At 55.4% G+C, this 21,263-nt stretch overlaps 7 protein-coding genes across 7 annotated transcripts; 3 read left to right on the top strand and 4 right to left on the bottom strand.

Annotated features, from left to right (window-relative positions):
- Nucleotides 1-479: 479 nt before the first annotated feature.
- On the top strand, nt 480-2,342 carry BO95DRAFT_390220 (C1 family peptidase). The gene is made up of 4 exons (XM_025583592.1): nt 480-641; nt 704-816; nt 899-1,774; nt 1,850-2,342. Exons 1-4 carry the CDS (start codon nt 545-547, stop codon nt 2,285-2,287), a joined length of 1,524 nt encoding a protein of 507 aa, XP_025441842.1. The 5' UTR covers nt 480-544; the 3' UTR covers nt 2,288-2,342.
- Nucleotides 2,343-3,059: 717 nt separating this feature from the next.
- Nucleotides 3,060-4,479, bottom strand: BO95DRAFT_497224 (ankyrin repeat domain-containing protein; the record flags this gene model as incomplete). Its single annotated transcript, XM_025590878.1, has 3 exons — nt 3,060-3,206; nt 3,343-4,083; nt 4,186-4,479. 3 exons carry the CDS (start codon nt 4,477-4,479, stop codon nt 3,060-3,062), a joined length of 1,182 nt encoding a protein of 393 aa, XP_025441841.1.
- A 2,043-nt stretch (nt 4,480-6,522) lies between these two features.
- BO95DRAFT_497222 (uncharacterized protein) lies at nt 6,523-10,977 on the bottom strand. Its single transcript, XM_025590877.1, has 2 exons — nt 8,166-10,977; nt 6,523-8,101 (listed from the first exon to the last, which is right to left on the bottom strand). The coding sequence occupies exons 1-2, from the start codon at nt 10,968-10,970 to the stop codon at nt 6,713-6,715; spliced, it is 4,194 nt and encodes a 1,397-aa protein (XP_025441840.1). The 5' UTR covers nt 10,971-10,977; the 3' UTR covers nt 6,523-6,712.
- A 1,002-nt stretch (nt 10,978-11,979) lies between these two features.
- BO95DRAFT_497210 (Zn(II)2Cys6 transcription factor) lies at nt 11,980-14,293 on the top strand (the record flags this gene model as incomplete). Its single annotated transcript, XM_025590876.1, has 2 exons — nt 11,980-12,249; nt 12,319-14,293. The coding sequence occupies 2 exons, from the start codon at nt 11,980-11,982 to the stop codon at nt 14,008-14,010; spliced, it is 1,962 nt and encodes a 653-aa protein (XP_025441839.1). The 3' UTR covers nt 14,011-14,293.
- Nucleotides 14,294-15,234: 941 nt separating this feature from the next.
- Nucleotides 15,235-16,020, top strand: BO95DRAFT_473863 (alpha/beta fold hydrolase; the record flags this gene model as incomplete). Its single annotated transcript, XM_025589753.1, has 1 exon — nt 15,235-16,020. The coding sequence occupies one exon, from the start codon at nt 15,235-15,237 to the stop codon at nt 16,018-16,020; it is 786 nt and encodes a 261-aa protein (XP_025441838.1).
- A 772-nt stretch (nt 16,021-16,792) lies between these two features.
- On the bottom strand, nt 16,793-17,189 carry BO95DRAFT_432281 (uncharacterized protein; the record flags this gene model as incomplete). The annotated part of the gene is made up of 2 exons (XM_025585050.1): nt 16,793-16,894; nt 16,965-17,189. 2 exons carry the CDS (start codon nt 17,187-17,189, stop codon nt 16,793-16,795), a joined length of 327 nt encoding a protein of 108 aa, XP_025441837.1.
- A 741-nt stretch (nt 17,190-17,930) lies between these two features.
- Nucleotides 17,931-19,571, bottom strand: BO95DRAFT_497199 (MFS general substrate transporter; the record flags this gene model as incomplete). The annotated part of the gene is made up of 4 exons (XM_025590875.1): nt 17,931-18,869; nt 18,891-18,971; nt 18,992-19,475; nt 19,510-19,571. The coding sequence occupies 4 exons, from the start codon at nt 19,569-19,571 to the stop codon at nt 17,931-17,933; spliced, it is 1,566 nt and encodes a 521-aa protein (XP_025441836.1).
- Between the last annotated feature and the right edge of the window lie 1,692 nt (nt 19,572-21,263).

The following is a 21,263-nucleotide window of genomic DNA, read 5'->3' as shown; positions in this document are numbered from 1 at the left end:
CGCATGAGAGATGGCGTTTCTGCCCGGGGGGGGGGGGGGGGTCTAGCCGCCAACAAGCCACTAACGATACTGTCTTAGCGCAGTAGGAGTGCAATTGCTCTTTAGGAAGGTCATTGTTATAATTCCTCAATGACCTTTGAGCAGGGTCACTGGTATGATTATCAATTGTGAACTCTCTCCAACCACAATCGAGAGGAATGGCCCAGTCCCTGGCGTGCAACAGCGCTGGAGTACCCGACGGATCACTAATCATCACACCTTCACGCGACCGCATCAGCCAAGCGTGCAGCCATCTGACTCGTCGCAGGCCCTGCATGTGCAGCTGCAGCTGATAAGTCGCTACCAACAGACCAATGGAAGGGGAGGGTGCTATCCCACTGGACGGAGGTTCCCCGCTCGATTGCTCCCCGGGTCCTTGTGGAGTCTGCTTATCTCCCATCCCCGGCTGTCGGCTGTCCGTATTTATTGCAACATGCCGCCATTTCTCATCTCTGAGCAAACCGGATTCGAACTTCCCAGTGTAATCGCGAGCCAGTTTCTTAGAATGGGGACCACCTACTCCAAACCCGCCGCTACTCCCAGCGAGAAAACTGCCTCATCCTTTGCACCGGTCTACGCCGACGACGAATCCCCGCAATCTCGTATGCCTTCCCCACCTTAACCCTACAATGACAGACCATCTCGTTAACAGTGCCAACTCAAGCACCACCCTATCAATATCCAGATGACGACCTCGAGCCCGAGGCAGAGCGCATCCCGACGCTCTCCCTCTCCAACCTGAAATCCTGGAACGAGTCGCTCCTCCGCGATCCCAAGGTACGACCTCCCCTGTTCTCCCCCTCCCCTCACCACTTTCCCGCACCCCCCTAAACCAGCCAAACTCATATGTACATAACAGAACCGCCTCGCAATCACCACCCTCTCCAGCCAACCCTACCCGCAACTCCTCACCAACCGCACAACCCTGCACACCACCGCGCAACACATCTTCAACCTGCGGATCCCGAACGAAGGCGCCCCGATCACGAACCAACGCTCCTCGGGCCGCTGCTGGCTGTTCGCGTCGACCAACATCTTCCGCCTCCCGCTCATGCAAGAATACAACCTCGGGGAATTCGAGCTCTCGCAAGCCTACCTCTTCTACTGGGACAAGCTCGAGAAGGCCAACTGGTTCTTCGAGCAGATGCTCGCCACGGCCACGACCGAGGACTTGTCGGGCCGACTCGTGCAGAAGCTGCTCGAGGACCCCGTCACCGACGGCGGCCAGTGGGACATGGTCGTCAACCTCGTCCGGAAGTACGGGCTCGTGCCATCGACCGTGTACCCGGACAACTACAATGCCATGAACAGCAGCCGGATGAACTGGTTAATTACCGCCAAGCTGCGCGAGCAGGGGCTTGTGCTGCGGAGGCTGAAGCGGGAGGGTGGCGGACGGGGCGTGGCGGAGGCGAAGACGCGGTTTCTGAAGGAGATTCACTCTTTGGTCACGATTCTGCTGGGGCCGGCGCCCAGTCCGGACGAGCGGTTCGTGTGGCAATTTTATGATGCTGCCGGGAAGGCGAGGACGGTGCGGGTGTCGCCGAGGGAGTTTGCGGGGCGCGTGAGTACCGAGACGGGCGTGAGGAAGGTCGGCGGGAGGGTGTGTGTGGCGCCTGCTAGGTTGTTTAGTTTGGTCAACGATCCCCGGAATGAGTATAATCGGTTGTTGACGGTGGAGCGGCTGGGGAATGTGCTCGAGGGACGGCCATTGACGTATGTTAATGTTGAGATGAAGGTGCGTCTTACCCCCCCCCCTGCCCCTGCCCCCTCCTGTTCTTCGTTGTGTGGGGAACATGCTGACAATCACCAGATCCTGAAGAACGCAGTCATCGCCATGCTGAAAGCCGGCCACCCCGTCTTCTTCGGCTGCGACGTCGGCAAATCCTCCGACACCTCCCTCGGGGTGATGGACGCGGACCTGACCGACCTCGCCCTCGCGTTCAACGTCTCCCTCGGGATGAGCAAGGCCGAGCGGCTGGCCAGCGGCGAGTCGGCCATGACGCACGCCATGGTCATCACGGGGGCGCATCTCGAGGACGACGGCACGCCCGTGCGCTGGCGCGTCGAGAACTCCTGGGGCGAGACCGCCGGCCAGAAGGGCTGGTTCGTCATGACCGATCGCTGGATGGACGAGTATACCTTCCAGGCGGTGGTGGACGCGGAGTTTGTCTCGCGCGAGGTCCGTGAAATCCTGGAGCAGAAGCCCAAGGTCTTGCCGCGGTGGGATCCGTTGGGGGTTCTTGCTTGATGGCTTTAGGGGTGGGGGTTGTGAAGACTCGGATGTTTCTCGATATCGCACGATTTGAGACTAGAGTATGCCTCGAAGAGTAAACATCCAATATCTCATGAAAGTCCTGGGTGTAGTTACCGAAGATCTGTTTGCACACAAATAGGTAAATATCCGCTTGCATCTGTGCCGTAGTGATTCTAAAGGTGGGGGGCGGATATCCGTCGTCTGATAAATCTTGACGCTCAGTGTCGTGGTCTGGGAGGGATGAGGGAGGTTCAGGGGGGCTTTGACTTCGGTGCAATGTGGAATTTAATGGTATGAACCATATTCTACGACAGAGATGTTGAAACCAACAAGAATAGCCATGTAAGACTTACACAAGGACGTTGAACGTGCGGTATATGGCACACGTTGGTCATCATTGCTAACAATGAGAGTCCAGGTGGCTGGTACATAAGGGGGGAGGGATTTGGGGTTCGGGGTCTCGGGAGGAACTCCTAAGTCGTTCTATGATGCATGCAAGTCTCTGAACCAGTGAGAAGAATGAGATGACTAAGGAGGTGGTAGGTCTACCACCGTCGAAGGACTGGCTATAGGATACGTGAGCATCGGTATCAATGGACTGAGAGTGGTTTGAGGAATGCATTAAATCTGTACGACGAAACTGAGACGGCAGCAGAAATGGGGCGTTGAGACTGCGCGGTTGCTGATTGTTCAATCTGGGCGGCGCCGTGGTTTCATGTCCATGCTTACTGGGTGAGTTCCTCCCCGCATGCTGTTGATAATAATGTTATGCAAGATACTGGGCGATTTCCTCTGTGAATCTTGAGAAAAGTTCAAGGGGTATCTCCCCAATGCCCAAGCCAAGATGGACCTCGGCGCCGGCTTCAACAAGTAGCCTCACAATCGCTATGTGACCATTTGATGCAGCCAATTCCTGTGAGGTTGAGAATCACACAAGTGATTATCTCTTCGTACAGTAATCATAAATGAAAGAGATTTGACCATACCAGTGGAGTCCACGGTATTGTCGATAGGGAAGGATCCACTCCTCGCCGAAGGAGAACGCGTACATGATTAGTATTACCCGTAGCTGCTGCGCGATCAAGAATATGCTTAACAGTGAGAAGACAATTGACATCTGCCCCGGCGTCAATGAGAAGCCGAGACACCCGTTCATGCTCTTCAGAGGTACAGACCCGTGTCCAGGCGAATTGGATGTCTCTGCGTCGGCTGTTGACAGCCGAGTTCTGAGTGATCAGGAAATCAACCATCTCGGGATGATTGCAAAGTGCAGCCAAATTGAGGCAATTTTGCCCTTCAGAATCGCGACAGTCAATATGTTCGTGACTGTAGAAGAGTTCTCTTGCTGCCTCGACACAGCCTTTCGCTGCCGCCATAAATCGAGCTGCGCGCAAGATATTCTGAAAAGTGGGGTGTGATAGCTCGTGCTTTGCCAGATGCAAGCGGAGACGCTGAGAATCATTCCTGTAGGTTGCATGAAGAATAAAAAAGCCTCCACCAGGCACAAAGGGAGCAATGTGCTCTACATGCGACTCATCATCGAAGGTTGTCGTAACGATGGCATTCGCAATGCTGCAGTGAACGGTAAGAGCATATGCCTTGAATAAAGGAAGGCAGCTTAACCCCCTAAATTCAACCAAGGTGCCACAATTCTGTATGATGTGAACCAAAAGCTCACATTCCTTGGCGTGATTTTCAACAGTAACGTCAGTCATATTAGCTAAGGCAATTCCGTCGGGCGTGTGCGATCGATCAGGAGTACATCCCAATGGTGTAGCAATGCTGTAACCCTATAAGGTAGCAGGGTTGGCAGCTGCGAAACGTTAACGACCATATCTCATGCGCCGGTAGATGCAAATACCTGTCGCCTGAATTCTGTCCACAGTTGAGACGTGTCGTGCGATTTCCTTCTGAACTCGTTTTCGAGGGATGATTGCGCCGTTGAAGCGAATCTCACTGTCCCTGATACCCCCCTCGGCTTTACGCTTCTCGATGCGATGATCAGCCCCGCCACGCATCTTCTTTTCTGTTTTTGCTGACACACCATCAATTGAACCATCGTTTGTAGGTATCCTTGCTGTAGATAGAGTTAATAATGTAAAAGATTCTCGGACAGCGCCTCTAGCAAACCTGACACTTATCCTGCGCTCTCTATCCATGTAGTCCCTCAATGCTTCCAAGGTCATATTTTCATCGAGGTAACAGCTTTCGTATGATGCTATCGTGGGCAGATAAGTCCATTTTGACGAGGTGTTGTACCAGAAGAAGAATTTTGTGTTATGGCGATGGCCAGTAGCTGTTAGCATCAGGTGTTTATACACATCAAGATTGCGTACAGCGCTTACCCAGAAGTTCCAAATTATCTCAGGAAACCGCCAGGCACGCCACGCAGCCTGACCTCGGACTCAGGTTCTGGGTGGAAGGTCCAGGTTGGTGCTACTTAGTACTAGCTGACATGCGCACCTCTTGGACATGCCCAATTGATGCAACGGTTCTGTGGTGGAGAAGCCGGCGAGGCCACCTTCCCTCATTTCCCAATAAGAAATTGATAAACCATTCGACCTGTCTGATCACCGGGCCAGACTTCATCTGGCATCATTTGGTGCTTGGAACCAATGGATGGCATTGACTTATCAGCGCTGCGCCTTAGTCCATGCCACATCGCGTCTTGGATTGGTGGGGCCCGAATGTGTCTCGCCGACCCTGGCAGGGAATGCCATCCCCGGCTCGGCCTGAGTGGACATCTCTGCATAAGTCCACATCATTCACATTGCCTTGGCGCAGTGCGCTATTATCCTGCGCTTCCAATTGGCGTGTCCGTCTCCACTGGCATTAATCCCCCTCCAGGCTGCCTTATTGTCCAGACCGCCCACATTGTCGCAGACCCACTTTCCCCCGGCCTTCAAATCCCTTATTCCAATTCATTCTTCGTTGCACAAGGCAGCTATCATTTTAGCCTAGAGGTACGGAGTACACACACCGAATACCGAATCATTGCTCCACACTAGTACCAAGTCTTCTTACCTGTCGCTATGAGTCTGTCAGCAGAAAGTATCCTCGCCCTATTAGCCTTGCTGGTCGCCTGTGTACCCGGTCTATGGTTTATCATCAGGCACAATGCTCGCATCCGCCAATGGTGGAGAGGCAACACAGGTACGGAATCCCAGGCAAGAAGTCGGACTATCTGCTCCCATTCCGCCCGCAATCGTGCGTACCATTTCCACACTAAACTGGAAGCTCACCGGTCGGCTGAGCGTGCAGGACAGAATATACTCCTCAACCATGGCAGAGACTCGGATAGTTTCCACAGTCGCGGCTCGTCCCGCCGAACCCCCCACTTCCGATCCACCCACCCGCAAACCATACTGCCATTCTTCAACCCCTTCGATCCCATGCTTTACCGATCCAGTCCCTCCCGAGCAGGGCCCACGCCCCATCAATCAGAAATGACCTTTATTTTCTACCGGGCGGTAAGTCCATTCGTCGCGGAGTCCAGTGCATGCAATGCATAATTTCCACTGGTACTGATTTTCTCGCGCCAATGACAGATCGTCGACATGGTTCCGGCCAGAGAACAGCCTTATGCAGGTGTCTAAAGTGAAGATGAGAGTTGATGAGGCTGTTCATCGCGGAAGATAGGCTCCCTGTCTCGATGTATAATTTTCCTTTTGTTCCATAGAATTGCTGCTTGTGATGCCTGCTCTATACCCCTTCCTCAGCGAGACCCTCTCTACTTCGCGAAGCAACCAGGTGAGAGGAGTTGCAGCATGACGGCATGGTTGGCGTTGTGGCCTTTTTCGGGTTGTTTCTTATCTTATTCCCCTTCTTATTCTGTTTCATTCACCTTTTCTTTTTTGTCCATTTCTTACACCCTGTAGATCAAGAACACCATAGATGACAATATAGAAATCGTCGGCGTTCGTGAGGAATCCAGCCCACGTGATCCGAGGCGATTCACCAAGCGAGTTGCCCACCTTGGAGACTCAGTTCAACAACCCACGACCATCAAAAATCCAAGAGAATGTTTCATATGGTCCACCCCTTAGACCTCAGATCGCGTTACAGAAATGTCTATCAATTGAACTGAGCGCCCGAGGGAGGGCCGGACGGCGGCTTTTCATAGACGGCATTCCCCTAGTAAGAGCAAGCCGGCCACGTGATTCAAGGCGGCTTACCAGGCTGCTTCCTCCTCTCGCCAACCACCCGAACTTGAGTGGTTCTGTATCGCTCACCCGTAAGGTTGGTTAGATCGATCGCCTACGAATAGTAACCTGATTCGAGTAACCACCTTTTCGCTACGACCACTATCATCATAGGATATAAGCCTTATTTGTTCTCACGTGAAGCTTCTTTTTCTTGTTTTATATATAATTACTCTCCTCTCTGGCTCAATATCTCCCCGTCCATGCAACCGCGTCTTCACCTCCGCCACTTCCGCATCTGCACGCGCGTCAACCAAGTCACCCCAAACAACAGCACAAAGTTCGTCACGCAGAACGCGAGGAACACGCCCGCGTCGCGGCCGCGGGCCCCAAAATAAAAGTGCAGCGAGCGGGCGTACTCGTCCCCGACCGAGTAGGGACAGAACTCGCAGGCCTGGGTAGCCGAGGGATTGAGCAGGTAGCCCGGGTTGCTGTCGAGGTAGGCACCCAAATACTCGCGGCAGGTACCGTTAGGGATATCGAAAACCGCCAACTCGGTCGACGTGCACTGCACCTGCACGTCGTGGACGACCGTGGAGACGGTGGCCTCGAAGAAGTAGGTGAGCGGGTCGGCCCACCAGAGCCAGGGGCGGTAGAAGTCGTTGAGGGCGCTGTGGGGGTTCGCGGCACCGGAGAACATGAGGACCGTGACCCAGAAGAGCGACATGGCGTAGCCGGCCATCGTGGCGTTGGGGAACACGGCCGCCATGAGGTAGATAAAACCGAGGCCGAAGAGTGCGAACAGCAGGTACATGCCGTACACAACGCCGGCGATGCTGGCGGTGCTGGCGAAGCCGAAGGTCCAGAAGGTCATAAGGAAGACGAGGGTAAACAGGCCCAGGAACCAGGGGATCTCGACCAGGATCAGCGCTCCCAGCAGCGCCTTATAGCCGTACACACCGTTGCGCTCGCGCGCCTCGAAGATCGCCCACTTCTCGTACCAGACGGCTTGCACGTCGGCCGCCACGCTGGGAATCAACCAGGTGCACAGCAGGGTGCCCAGCATGTGGTTTTGCAGGCCGGAGGTGCTGGAGGTGACGTGGAAGAAGGTAAACGAGACAAACAGCTCGAAGAAGATGGACTTGGCCAGGCGACTGAAATTGTATTGTCCGTTGCGCCACACGGCCTTCCAGTGGCGCTGCGTCAGGATCAGGACCTGCTGCCCCAGCGGCATGGCGTATCGACCGCCAGCTTGGTCCTCGGACGTCTCAGCATGCGCGGGGGTGAAGGGGGTCGCATTGATGGCGCGGATCTTCTCGCGGAGGACTTGGCGCTCCGGCGACTCGTTCCAGATGAGCGGCCAGTTCTGCTTGGCATGATCGCCCGCGACGGTGGAGATGATGAATTCAGCAGGATTGTCAGCAGGGCCCATCACCGCACCGTACCGAGCAAAATAGCTTGCCACCGTCGCGGCGTGCGCCCCGGTTTCGCCAAAGTAGACCGTCCGTCCGCCAGGCGCGAGCAGCATGATGTGGTCGAACATCTCAAACAGCACCCCCGAGGGCTGGTGGATCGTACACACGATTGGGACCCCCTCATGGACGGCGATCTTCTGCAAGAAAGCCACAATGGAATACGCAGCTTGGCTATCCAGGCCGGATGTTGGCTGTAAAAAACAGATTCTGTCAGTCTGTGATTCTTTTTTTCACGCTTTCAGTGAAGCATCATACCTCGTCTAGAAACAAGAGTGCAGCCGGCTTCGCTACCAGTTCAACCCCGATGGTCACCCGCTTGCGCTCTTCAACACTCAACTGACCATCCCCAGTGCTTCCCACAAGGGCATCGGCAATCTTCTCCAATTCCAACAGCGAGATCACCTGCTCCACATAGGCGAGTTTCTCTTCACGGGGCACCTCAGCAGGCCGGCGGAGCAGAGCACTGAATTGCAGCGCTTCTCGCACCGTGGTAGTGGGCTCATGGACGTCTTGTTGCATACAAAAGCCGCAGGATCGCGCAAATGACAGCGGGTGCGGCGGCGCGCCTCCGAGACGAATATCGCCCGTTGTGCGGCCCTCGGATTTCCGCTGAGCAAGGTTATCGAGAAGGGTGGTCTTACCCGCCCCAGAAGCTCCCATCAATGCAGTCAGCTGACCAGGCTTGACGTAGCCAGAGACATGATCCAGGAGCTGTTTCTCCCCGCCTCCGACCGTGACCGTGTAACAAAGGTCCTCAAACGTGAACGAGGCACGGCTCACCGATGGCGGAGTCTGACACGGCAGAGGGCTGGCCCCGACCTCGTCCACGTCGGTTTCTGACTGCCCAGAGACAGACCTTTTCTCCGCTGCGCCATCGTCACTTGTTCCCTTGCTTTCCCTCGGCCTCTCGCCTCGCTGCGGGATGGCGGCACCACGCTTGTATACCGGACCGGTTGCATTACCACTGTCTCGAGTCATGAAGGTCAGACCCACGGCACCAAGCACGGTGTAAAGGAACCAAAAGACCAGGATGATTCCGAAGTTTCTCCAAAGATGGGCGCGGGTATAGCCATACATCGTCTCTGCATAGACGGCGGCGTCCACGAAGGCTGAACCCTGCTGCGCCCCTGCCATGGGACACGCCTGGTAGCGGATATCATCGTAGCCCGGTCCGTGAGGAATCAGTTGCGAGTCGGTGCAATGGAGCTGCATGTGGTAGAACTCGTTTCCAATCATAGCCTCCACGGCGTAGGGAGTAGGACTCACGCGGCGGATCCAGGAGCCCCAGCGATGCATGGTGGGCACAGGTGGAGCATATCCGGAATACAGACAGGCGACCGGTAGAGCACAACCCGCCAAGAGATGAGCAATATTGAGACCTGGAGCCCAGGCGCCCAACATGCGAAACATAGTCGCAATAGCGGAGTAGTGTGCAAAAATGATGAGGAGGAAGGTGAAGAATTGCGAGGCAGTCTCACTGAGCCCGATGAGGAAGTAGTAGCAGCAAGCAAATACCGTGGTTTGGATCAGGGCGGATGGAATATCAGCGATGGTCTGGATTACCGCATAGGCGGCCGGATGAAGAAGGCCCATATTATGCTGCTTGAGTAGAATGGCGCGGGCATTAACGGTTTTGCCCACCTCAGTCAAGGCATTGAGACAGAAATATGTTGCCGCAAAGAAGAGTGCACCGCTCCGTTCAAACGAGCCCGCGGCGGTGCGCGGAGCGGCATAGAATCCCGACCCGGTGATGAGTGCATTCAAGATACACAGAATCAAAATGGTGAGCAGGGTCCTCCAGTCGCCCCAGAGCAAGCGGTAGGTTCTTTCGGTGCCCACCGCGATCTGCTTGAAAATTGTCGCGGGCTCGACGGCGTGTTTGTAGGTCAATCTCGATCGCAAACCACCAACATCGCTTCGCAGAGCCGTCAAGGCAATCGGATCCCTCTGCGCAGCGGTATGGTATTGAATCAGCTCCTTCTGGAGTTGCTCGTAGTGTGTACTGCGCTTGAAAGCCTCCGCAAGACTGTCGGGGTCCAGGTAGAGAGGGCCCGCATAATCTGAACGAATTGTGCGATCGACCGGGGAGGTTACCGAGGTGAGAAAGTCAGGGGTCGTCTGGCGCTCAGGGCAGTAGAACCCCAGTTCTTGGAAATATTGCTTGGCCATGTTGATCCTGCCACTGAAGATCATCCTCCCATCATACATTACCAGAACACGGTCGAAGCACTCCTGATACATATCCTCCGAGACCTGGTAGAGCGTAGCGATGTTTGTCATTCCCGTCGCCCGGGACATGCGCTTGACCAAGCGAAGGAATTCCAGAGCCGAGGAGCTGTCCAGCCCACGGATCGGGTTATCCCAGCTCACCAGGGTGGAGTTGATCGTCATCGCTTCGGCGAGGGAAACGCGGCGTCGCTCACCCCCCGAGACACCTCGGATGAATGCATCGCCCACAATGGTGTTTTTCGTATGCCCGATACCAAGTGCATTGACCAATCGCTGTGTATACTCGGCGGAGAACCGTGAGTTACGACCAGGAAGGCTCGCCGGCTTTCGTAGCTTGAGAGCAAAGTCCAAGGTGTCTGCCACGGTCAAGGTCGGGAAATGGATATCATCCTCCGAGGAGTAGACGACTTCTGACTTCAGCTCGTCGGTCATATCTTCCGCCCTCAGTGCTCCATAGTGTACCTCCCCCTGGACAGCATCAAACGACTCGCGGGTGTTGGCAATGATCTTCAGCACGGTGGTACAACCCGCTCCAGGGCGGCCGAGGACCAGCATGGTCTCGCCCGGGAATAGCACCCCGGAGACATCCTGCACGATATTGCGACGAGCGGGTGTGTGTCGGGAGATGGTAGATCGAAGGAGCTGCCACGGTGAGCGGAGAATGTCGAGGAGAATCTGCGGGAGGTCAGGCACGGTCCGTTGACCACCGTAGGGGCCCTGAGCGGTCACATTCTCGAAGGCCACGCCCAAGGCACGTCCATCATAGCGATAGATCGGGAGCTGATTGCACGAGTCTGCTTGCTGTTCGACATCGGGAGAGTCTGTTGACATGTTCAAAAGTCAGATTAGCCGTGGGCTGGAAGGATCACGGAACGAGGGATAGGCAAACTCAGTCTCTTTTGTTACCTTTGAGAGCGATTTATAATCGAGGACAACTGCCAGAGCGCTGCACTGCGTGTTGTGTGTATGCGTTATGGAGATGGGTCAGGCAGTGGTGGGGATTGAATTCGGATCGGATGCTCGGATATTGAGGTCTGATCCGCAGTTTGCTTAGTTTGATCTCCACTTCCTGCACGGACTCCCACTCCCACCCCCGAGCCGGTGGGATGCGTGCCGTGGCTTAGTAGTTTGTAGTTCGGAGACAACACCAGACAGTTCTGTATACCAGTTGACTTGGTGACTTCAAATATCCTGTTGTTCAATCTATACAGGAAGACTAGGAGTCAAAACTGTCTGGGTCAGGAGATCCTACTATCGATAACGCTGCAGAACGTTCCTGTCTTGATCCTTGATCATTGACCGATCAGCATCTAACCACTAATCCACGATGTCTTTATAAATCCATCTAGTCATGACCTCTACTACGCCTATGCATGTCTTACTTCATCTTGACCTGGATTATGAATGGTGTCTCTATAGTATGCGATTGGGCGACCTTGTTTCAATTCTCGTCCAGTTGATCCGAACTACTTACTAGCATAATATGTCTTGAGCACGGAGCTGTGCTTGCCAGTTTTGTTCATCCAGGATGGATTCAGTTAGATCAAGGTCAATGTCAACAGTAATGAAATCTCCGAGTACATGAAGGCCAGCTATGATATTCAGTCAGTAGTACCCCCGTTCAAAGTAAGTACTATGTATACTAACTTCCCAGCAACAACAATTCATGGTCACGTGCAGCGGAACTCGGGTCAAGCCAGCAGCCGAGGACCACACTCTATCGCTACTCCGTACATTTCCTTCTACCTGTAACTACCATCTCCTCCGATTTCCGATCCTGTTGCGCAGTATGAAACGCGTTATTGACATATGATTACACCATCAACTATTTTCGTAAAGGATGCTGCCTCATAACTCAGTCTCCTCAAGCCCATCGTCACCACCGCCTCTCCATGAGCGGCCGCCCGGTGCTCGGATCACACGTGCCTGTGAGCGCTGCCGCTCCCGAAAAGTCCGCTGCGATGGCCATACTCCTTGCGCCGGCTGTCGACCGCGAAATTTCCCCTGTATCTACCGATCCGCCACAAGACCGAGGAGGCAAGGAAAAAGAAGGTTGCTGGATAGTCGATCCGCCATCTCGGCGGAAAACGACCCGCAAACCCGTTTGATTGTGCCCACCTCCGCTTCCGCCTCTTCCGCTGCTGCCTCCCGACCCAACACCATCGATACCACTCCCCAGCGAGTCCCCAATGATCCCGTTCAGTTCAAACGACACCGCGAACTACGCGCTGGAATTGGTGTCTCCAATGTCGATACCGGTTCTTTCCAATTCTACGGCCCCTCTTCGCATTTCTGCTTCATCCAGCGTATGTGTCAGCGCATCGCGCGATCCACACATGAAACCATCGTTACCCCGAATAACGCGGTGCCGGATGGCGTCCGCAAATGGAACCTGGAGCGCTTTATGTTCTGTGTCAACGGGTGTCAAGGTACAACCGGACCGCATGCTGCCTACATCTCGCAGGAGGTAGGAATTGGCCTGATTGATTCGTACTTCGAGATTCTCCACCCGCAGATCCCCGTGCTGAACTACTCCGAGATCGTCGACCAATGGAAATCTTTATGGAAGCCCCCAGCGCAACAAAAGCTCGACAAGCGTAACGAGATTCTTTTTATTGTTCTGGCTATCGGCGCCCGCGTTACCATCGCGGCGGGCCAACAGGAGACCTCGTTGCTAGAAGGATGGGCGGACCATTTCGCCGCGCAGGCAAATCCGAACACTGCCGTCTTGGAGGACCCCAGTCTATCCACCACGCAATTGCTGCTTCTGAGAGCAATGTATGCCTACCAGGTTATGCGGCCGAATGATGCCTATTTGTACCTCGGCCACGCCGCTCGCAATGCCATGGTGCTGGGATTCAATCGATCCCAGGTCATGGACGGGACCAATGCGACTGTCCATGCGCTTAAACGCACCTTCTGGACTGTCTACGCCCACGAACGCATGAACGCTCTTTACGCCGGCCGTCCATCTGCTTTTCGTGACGAGATGATTGATGCTCCATATCCTGAAGACCTCCCCTTACCCACCACGACGGACACATCGACAGACAGCAGTGACAGCCACCACGGCCCAACTCGGCTTTGCGGCTTTATACGCGCCATGGCCGGCGTCGCCCGCGTTGCTGACCTGGCATTCGTCAAAATCTACTCCCCTGCCAGCGTCGCCAGCATGGCACAAATCGCACTGTTGCCGGCAGCGGTAGCCGGGATCGACGGACTGCTAGGCGCTGTAACGCGCGACCTGCCCCTGTACCTCCAGTTCTTCGACGCAGCCTTACCAATCGGCTCAGGCTGGCAGGAAGTTCAACGCCTGACGCTGGGCAGTAATTATTATCAGACGCAAATGTTGACACATCGTCCGGCCTTGCTCTTCAGGGCCTTCTTCGCCTCGCTCGACGAGGCTCAGCGGCGTACAGGCCACACTTTAGAGCTAGAGCACTCTATTCAGGAGACCTTGACCGCCGCAACGAACATCATCAACTTGACTCATGACGTCTATTTCCGGCGGTGCCCCCGCGCACGCTTCGACGGGTCTTCGGCTACTATCATGGTCGCTGCCGCTGTCACCCTACTGTATGATGTGCTGGATCCGACGACGGGCGCGGAGCACGCGCGCGAGGTATTCGCTACGGTGGAACGGGCCGTGGAGTGCCTGGATCAGATCGAGCATGTCGGTCCCACCTCGGGGAAAGCCGTGAGTCTGGATGTGATGCGCATCGCGAAGGAGGCGTTGCGAATGACGACAACGGATGTCGAGGTCAACCAAGATTTCATTGGGACGTTTCCGTGGTTACAGTGCGTTCTCGTGTCTTTCTTTCGCTGTCCGCTCAGATCATTCAGAAAGACTTACCATATTTCGCAGGTATAATCTGCTAGTTCCACCAAACAGCGCCGCTCTGCCGTATGAGGCGCCACACCCCGATCTTGGAGCAGTACCTGTCTCCACCCAGGGCCAAGGTCACTTATCCTCCGCCCCGGATACCGTACCACCGCAGGACCCTGCGCTGCACATTCCGGCCACGATGCCAAATTACATGTCCTACTGGCTGGAAGCGGGCTTCTCCCCGGAGAACATCCCAAGCTCCTTGTTCTAGTCGTCTCGAGTTTGATGTGTTAGGTAGATACGGTAGAAAGAATAGAACACCGTTGAGTCACGGTACTAGTCGCTGCGCTGGAGGAACCTATCAACCAACTGCCTGCAAATTCTTTTGCTTCTTGACAACTCCTAGGCACCTCACCTGTGTATGGACTGCGAGAAAGAGAAAATCGTATATCTAAGATAAACTAGCATTGTCTCGAGCCCAATAACAAGCATTCCTCCATCTGTGCGTCTAATTTTGATACACCGCTGAGAGACTGTACCTAGATAGTTTGGAGAGAGCATCTATTTTCAAGCTCCCACTCGATAGGTCAAGCTTCCTATTGCCACCAGCTAATAACAAGTCAATCGGGTCAAGGGGGGCACGATCAGAAGAATTAGTAAATTCAGTTGCCGCTCTCGGCGCAGAACCACAGCCCCGACGAACGGAGCCCTGAGTAACTCGATTGATAATTAAGACAACAAAACGGAGAAAGTCAAAGACAACATATTAGCTTCCAGGAAACGATAGGCCGAGAGGAGAAGGGATTGTTTGTAAGCTCTCACGGCCCAATATGTAAGCATGCGGAGCGCGAGGATGTACTGTACTGAACACGAGCACCCGATCCGAGGTGAATCTATGTCTATCGTGCCAAGCCTGTCCCGGGTATTCGGCTCCCACACGAGAGATCCGAGCCCCGAACCAAATTACAGCAAACTTGCAAGTACGTGCGCCGTCGAGTTTGTTGACTTACTCAGCTGCAACCTTAATTAAGTTTCGCTCCATTTGTCAAGCGTTCTTAGTAATTGAGCTTAACTTCCAGCATGTGGGATGCCTGCACAGCCCGGTATAAAGCACCTCTATCGCATGGAGCCCACTACCCAACGTCCGAGAAACAGAACGTCCCCACCGTATAGTATCTTTACCATTCTCCAACCAGCAAAGAATAGCATTGACCACGACCAACCCTTCCAATTCTCACCCACCTCTTGTCTCACAAGAGAATTATCACGATGCCGTTCGCCACCACATCCGACAACCAAGAAATCTACTACGAAACGCACGGCCCCGCGACCAGCGCAACCACGTTAGCGTTTGTATCCGGCTACTTCGGGATCACCGCGATCTGGCACTCGCTGATCACGCGGCTCAGCGCCCGCGGCTACCGCTGCATCGCCCACGACAGCCGCGGATACGGGCGCTCCGCCAAGCCGACCGCCGAAGAGGCGTACAGCATCCCGCGGCACGCGGAGGACGTGCACGCCGTCCTCGCTGCCGCCGACATCCCCCCGACATCCCAACTGGTGCTGGTGACGCACTCGATGGGCGGAAACATCGGGGCGGCGTATTGCCTCGCCCACCCGGGGCGGGTGGCCGGGCTGATCCAGACGGGTACCTATATCGACGGGGCGCGCATCCAGGCGATCCTGAGCTACGAGGCCCTGACCTCTGGGGTGGAGAGCCCGAGCAAGTGTGTGGCGTTCTATACGAACATGGGGCTCGAGGAAGCGACGGCGCTGGAGGCGGCGAAGTGGCCGGCCTACTGTCGGAGATACAACGCCAGGGCGTTGTTGGGATGGGCGATCGGGGATGATCAGTATGCCGACCTCACGGTTCCGGGGTTGGTGGTGCAGGGGGAGTTGGACGCTGCGACGCCGGTGGAGCTGCTGTGTCGGCCGATCGTGGAGGCGATGCCGGCGTGTCGGTTGGCGGTGTTGCCGGGGGTGGCGCATTTCCCGCCGACGGAGGCCCCGGAGGAGGTGGAGCGATTGGTGGTCGAGTTTGTGCGGGGGTTGTGAGGGGTCTGGGGGCTGGGTTTGGGATGGATGCTGAGCTTTTGACTGTAACATTTCGATGGCACAAGTCGATGTGTCGAGCTATCAATTCTTATTGTAGTGGAATATTGCTTTCTGATTACAGTATACTTTTCCAACCCACGTAGCCTTGCTATATATAAGATTTTATCAGACGGGATATTTCTACCCGTTTTTCAGGTGATTTCTGTGTAATTGGTTATTTAAATAGTATTAAAGTCCCTTTATAGCCATTGTTCTATGGGAAGAGAGCTATATCTGCTGATAGTTATACTAGAGAGATACACGAACAACTGTTTAGTAGTTGTAAGAAAAGCGTATACAATATCAGCAAGGCGCGGAAATCAGCTATGGGGGACCTGGTTATAATGAGGCCTTACAGGTACCTTGTGATCTATTCTGAATCTTTTACTTCGGCGGGGGAGGGGAGGTGACAGATGGACCTCCTGCCCTGCGAGAAAGAAGGAATAGGAGACCCTCCGGACTTCCATTCCTTCTTTCAAGAGACCTCGGTTTTGTGCCGGTGCAATTTCTCGCCCCACGCATTCGACAGTTGAGAAAAACCTGCAGTACCCCACTCCTACCGGACAAGATCTTACATAGGACCTAGGTAATCAGTATCTCAATGTGCAGGCTGTATTGTACACTCCGTAAGAACTACCAGTACGTAGACACAGGACGATCAGGTCGTCGACAACAGAAAAACAGACGCTTCAATGCCCCCCCTCTCCCAACACATGTCCGAGTTCCTTCAGGACTAGAAAGATGTGGCTTTCCAGAATTTGTGCAGTTCTTCCTTGTACTCCTCGTCGCTGCCCGAGAAGGGCCAGACGTTTCCAGAGCCCAGGATGGATTCCGCCTGATTGGTTGGTGGAAGGAAGTGTCAGTAAATCTCTCTCCGGCCATGACTCCCCTTCTACCGGACTCACCTCTTCTTTTGAGATGGACGTCTTGTAAACGTGGAAATCGCGCGACCAGGTGTCAATACACGCATAGTGTTCGGTCGCGTACAGCCCGGCGCGGGTGGGAAAGTCGCCCGCGCTGCCGCCATCCCCGTAGCACCAGTAGTGCTCTTCTCCGTCCTCGTGGAAGATAAAGATGGCCCACTTCCCCATGGTCTTATCACGACTATCCCAGGTGTTCAGTGTCTGCATGGTTGATCAGGGTCTGTCGCTGAGAGGATCGAGGGTTGGCGGAGTGGCCTTCTGTTTTCTGATTCGGAGGGGCAACCTCTTGCTTGGCATGATTATGAGATGCTGCGTTGGTTGGTTCATTGCGCGAAATGCAGATTGCTTGCGAGGAGGCTTGTATCACCCTGATCAGTGTCCTGCTCTATTACAATCGTTCGTGGGTCATGGAGCTCCAGCCTCACCGCGTACTGTACATTGTTCCGCCGCGATTCGCATAGTATGGCTCGGAACGGAAGCCAACTTGAAGAATCCGATCCGAGACTATTCCGTTTCCAGCTTAGCGCAGTAAGGAGCTCGGGATCCTGCCCGGCATTTCCGCACTTCCCTCCATAGGAGCCTGCGGCTCGATAGGTGGTATCAACAATGTTCCAATTTGACACTCTATTGCTAGTAGCATCCTTGTTAAGAGAATTCAAAGTTGGATGGGAGCTCTTCGGTCAGTAATCTTCGTCTCATCTTAAGGTATGAACACTGCGATTCACCAAAACAATAGCCGTCTGTTTTTCTAATAGGGAAACTGTAGGGCTCCAGACCTTACACTCATTTACAGTTTATACCCGGCTTCTCCTTGGGCTTTCACTTTCCTGAAGCTCGAACTAACTGACTTATGACTATCAACACCCTTTGGGTGGCCGGTTTGTTTCTCACATCGCAGATATCACTGATCCTAACATCCATAGTCCTTGCCTCATCTACGCACAACCCTCACAGTGCTGGCGACTTCATCTCTTCCTCACCGTCGAGCTGCGGGCTGTCCTGTGCACGGCACATATCTGCGTCTTCCAAAGCGACCTCCTTCCACGCCCACGCGAATGCCCAGACCAGGGCGGAGAGACAGACCGCCACAATCAACATGAGCTTGTACGTCTCACTGTACGCGGCGTTGATGGCGTCGCGCACGGCACTGCCGACGGGGTACGCCGTCTGCACGTTCAAATCCTCGTAAATCTCGTCGAGGAGGGGGCTCTGTGCCTCGTTTGCGGGAAGATCCCTGCGCAGCATACCGGGGAAGATCGCCTGCCACATGGCCGAGCTGATGGTCGAGCCGATAGCTCTACCTAGGTCGGATACCATGTTCTCCACGGCGAGAACGGCGGGGAGATGTGGTGGCGGCGATGAAGACGACGACGAGGAGGAGGCGACGGTCGCCATCAGCACGACCGGGAACAGAAGGGCCATGGTGCCGAAACCGAGGGAGACCAGGATCTGGCACAGGACCACGTACGCGATGCTCGCGCTGGCGCGGCGGAAGCGGATCATCAGCCCGACGCCCAGCACGATGACGGAGCCGCCGAAGTAGATGGCCTGCGGGCGGACGCGGCCGTACCGGCGGAGGAGCAGGCCGACCAGCAGCGCCCACAGCGAGGCGCTGACGGCCCAGACGTTGGTGACGTACGTCGCGGCCAGCACGCTCAGGTCCCACACCACCACCAGCATGGAGTAGAAGTAGCTCTCCCACACGTACAAGGCGGTGAACATGGCGAGCACGGCGGCGTAGGTGACGACAATGTTGCGGTGGCCGAGGAGCCGCCACGGAACGACGCCGACGGCGGCCCAGTGCCGCTCGTAGACGCCAAAGGCCAGAACGAGCAGGCCCCCGACCACCAGGAAGCAGACGACCAGCGGCGCGCGCCAGTCCCCGGGCTGGTCGGCGGCCAGACTCACTCCCAGCAGCAGCAGGGCCAGCCCCGCGCAGAGCAGCAGCAGCCCCACCACATCGACCTCCCGGATATAGTGGGCCAGCCGCTGGCGATTGGAACGCGGACCGGCGTCGTCTCCCCTCGATCCTCCTGCTGAGGGTCACTGTGGAAGAGAAGCCATGCGAAGGGGCCTGCAACGACCGGGACCACAATGGCGAAGAACCCCAGCCCCCACCGCCACCCAACGGTGTCGAGCGTTGCCTGCGCGGCCGGCCCGTACGCCCAGACGGTGAGGATGTTCGGGGAGGAGGTGAAGGCGATCCACCACGCGCGACTCGCCAACGGCGCGGTGTCGGCGATGAAGATGGTCACGCTGAAGGTGATGCCGCTGGAGCCCACCATGTAGAAGATCTGGGCGGCGCTGTACATCTCGACCGTGGTGCACGCCGCCATCAGGACCATCCCCACCGTGGTGCACAGGGCGCTGAGCGCGAAGGCGGGCGGCCGCCCCCAGAGTTCGAGCAATTTGGCATAGGGCAGCTTCATCAACCCGCCCAGCAGGCTGGAGAGGATGGTCGTGGTCGCCGTCACCGAATGCGCCGCGAAGGAGCTGCAGGACCCCGCATCAAAACTGACGAGCTTACCTAACAATCAGCGCACGGTAGGTCTCGCTCCGTGGTGACCAGCAGGCTTTTCTCCAGGACATGTTCAGTCATGATACGATACGACTCACCGGTTGCGTTTCCATCCCCCGAGGAGAAGATTGCGGAGGTGCCTTCGAGGCAATCCGTCGACAGTTATGCCGTTCACCTGGGCCTCTGTCGCATGAACAGTCTTCGATCGGCTGATGGCCGGTCAGGGAACCATGTAGACTCTAAGAATTCCTTGCGAGGAGGACTGTAGCTTCGACAATGGCAGCTCACCAGAGTCCCTCTGTGAAACTTGTCACAGGTTTATCTGATTTAGTTGCTATGCTGGCGATTCCAGATAGACCGGATGGTATGGTGAGGAATTGTTGGAGGAGTGGGGCGTCCCCGGCAAGCCCTAAAAATGGAAAAGCCGAGACCTGATGGACTGTGACGGGGAAGCAGCCTTTCGGTCATGCTCCACCATTTCGCCGATTTAAGCTTGTTCTCACTGGTTAGAGTTTTATTATCCGCGCATGCAGTGCGTAGGCGCTAAATGGCGTTAGTCACCGGAACATACGCTCCGCCACGCTGGCGGCAGAAGGGGGAAGGGAGACTAGGGTAAGTGTACCCCAAGACGAGGTCAGTAATGGACTCACCTGCATCAGAGCCGATTACCGTCGGTAGCTAGAACTCCTAGCATTGATATACACCTATCTTCCGTGTGCTTATACTGCGTGGCCTGGATACTATAGGGTGCCTCTGTGCTCGAGATGGAGCTGAAATAAACTGCCTTGTGCTCATGTCGGCCTACTGTAGGGTGGTGTCTATGTCGAGACCTGCGATCGCATCATACTTGTAGGGTTGTGTATCCACAGCATTCTCCCGTCTACCGATTCACGCCCTCACACCCTATCCACTATTGGAGGCAGCTGGCCACTTTCGACCAACTGCCGAACTTCCTTACAAGACCGTGAGTATTCTTCACGCGTGAGAGTCGGAGTGTTGTACTCGAACGCAATCCCTAACAGACGCATCTTTTGCTTTAATTGCTCCATGCGATCCCATGGATAGTCGTCCGGGTCTACATAGCCTAGCCAATCGATATACGGAACGAACTCTATCCGAATCGTCCGCAGCGCCTGGCCTTTGCCCGCCAAGGCGCCCTCGGCAAACGCCAGCAGCCAGCGCGCCTGTGGCTCGTCGAACCCCAACAGGCCTGGCCCCCAGAAATCTCCGTAGCTGATCAGGTCCCAGACGAACGTCCGCACTGTCGGGCTTAAGAGCTGATCAATCGCTGCGGCAGGACGCCAGTAAACGCGGGGATGCGTCTCGGACATGACGTGGAAGGGCGGGCAGACGACCGTGTGCAAGTTGGGGAAAGTGGAGGCCCGGAACTCCAGGCCCAGGGCGTAGAACGGGATCGCACCGAAGACCATGCGGCGGAGAGTGTGGGGGTGGGCCTGCAGCCAGGGATAGAAGACTTTGACGGTGGCGGGTGTGTGTGCGGGATTCTGCTCTTGAGGCGCTCGTCAAATGCCAGGCTGAACTCAACCAAGCCGCAAGTCGTGGGCTGTTGCAGAGCCGCATCATTCTATTGCCGATAAGGGGTACAGGTTAGCCTGCGTGGTCTTTACGCTTCGAGATCAAAGGCATTTTGGGGAGACGGCATCTAGCGATGTGAATGAACCAGGAAAGACAGGAGGAAAGGGGGGAGCGAGAAAGAAAAGAATGATATCGGGACCAGTGGAAGGATAGGGACGGACCTGTAA

This window comes from Aspergillus brunneoviolaceus (assembly GCF_003184695.1).
Source record: "Aspergillus brunneoviolaceus CBS 621.78 unplaced genomic scaffold BO95scaffold_37, whole genome shotgun sequence".
In the NCBI taxonomy this organism is placed as follows: domain Eukaryota; kingdom Fungi; phylum Ascomycota; class Eurotiomycetes; order Eurotiales; family Aspergillaceae; genus Aspergillus; species Aspergillus brunneoviolaceus.
The sequence above is the reverse complement of the archived record's forward strand: the minus strand, read 5'-3'. Positions and strand labels throughout refer to the sequence as shown.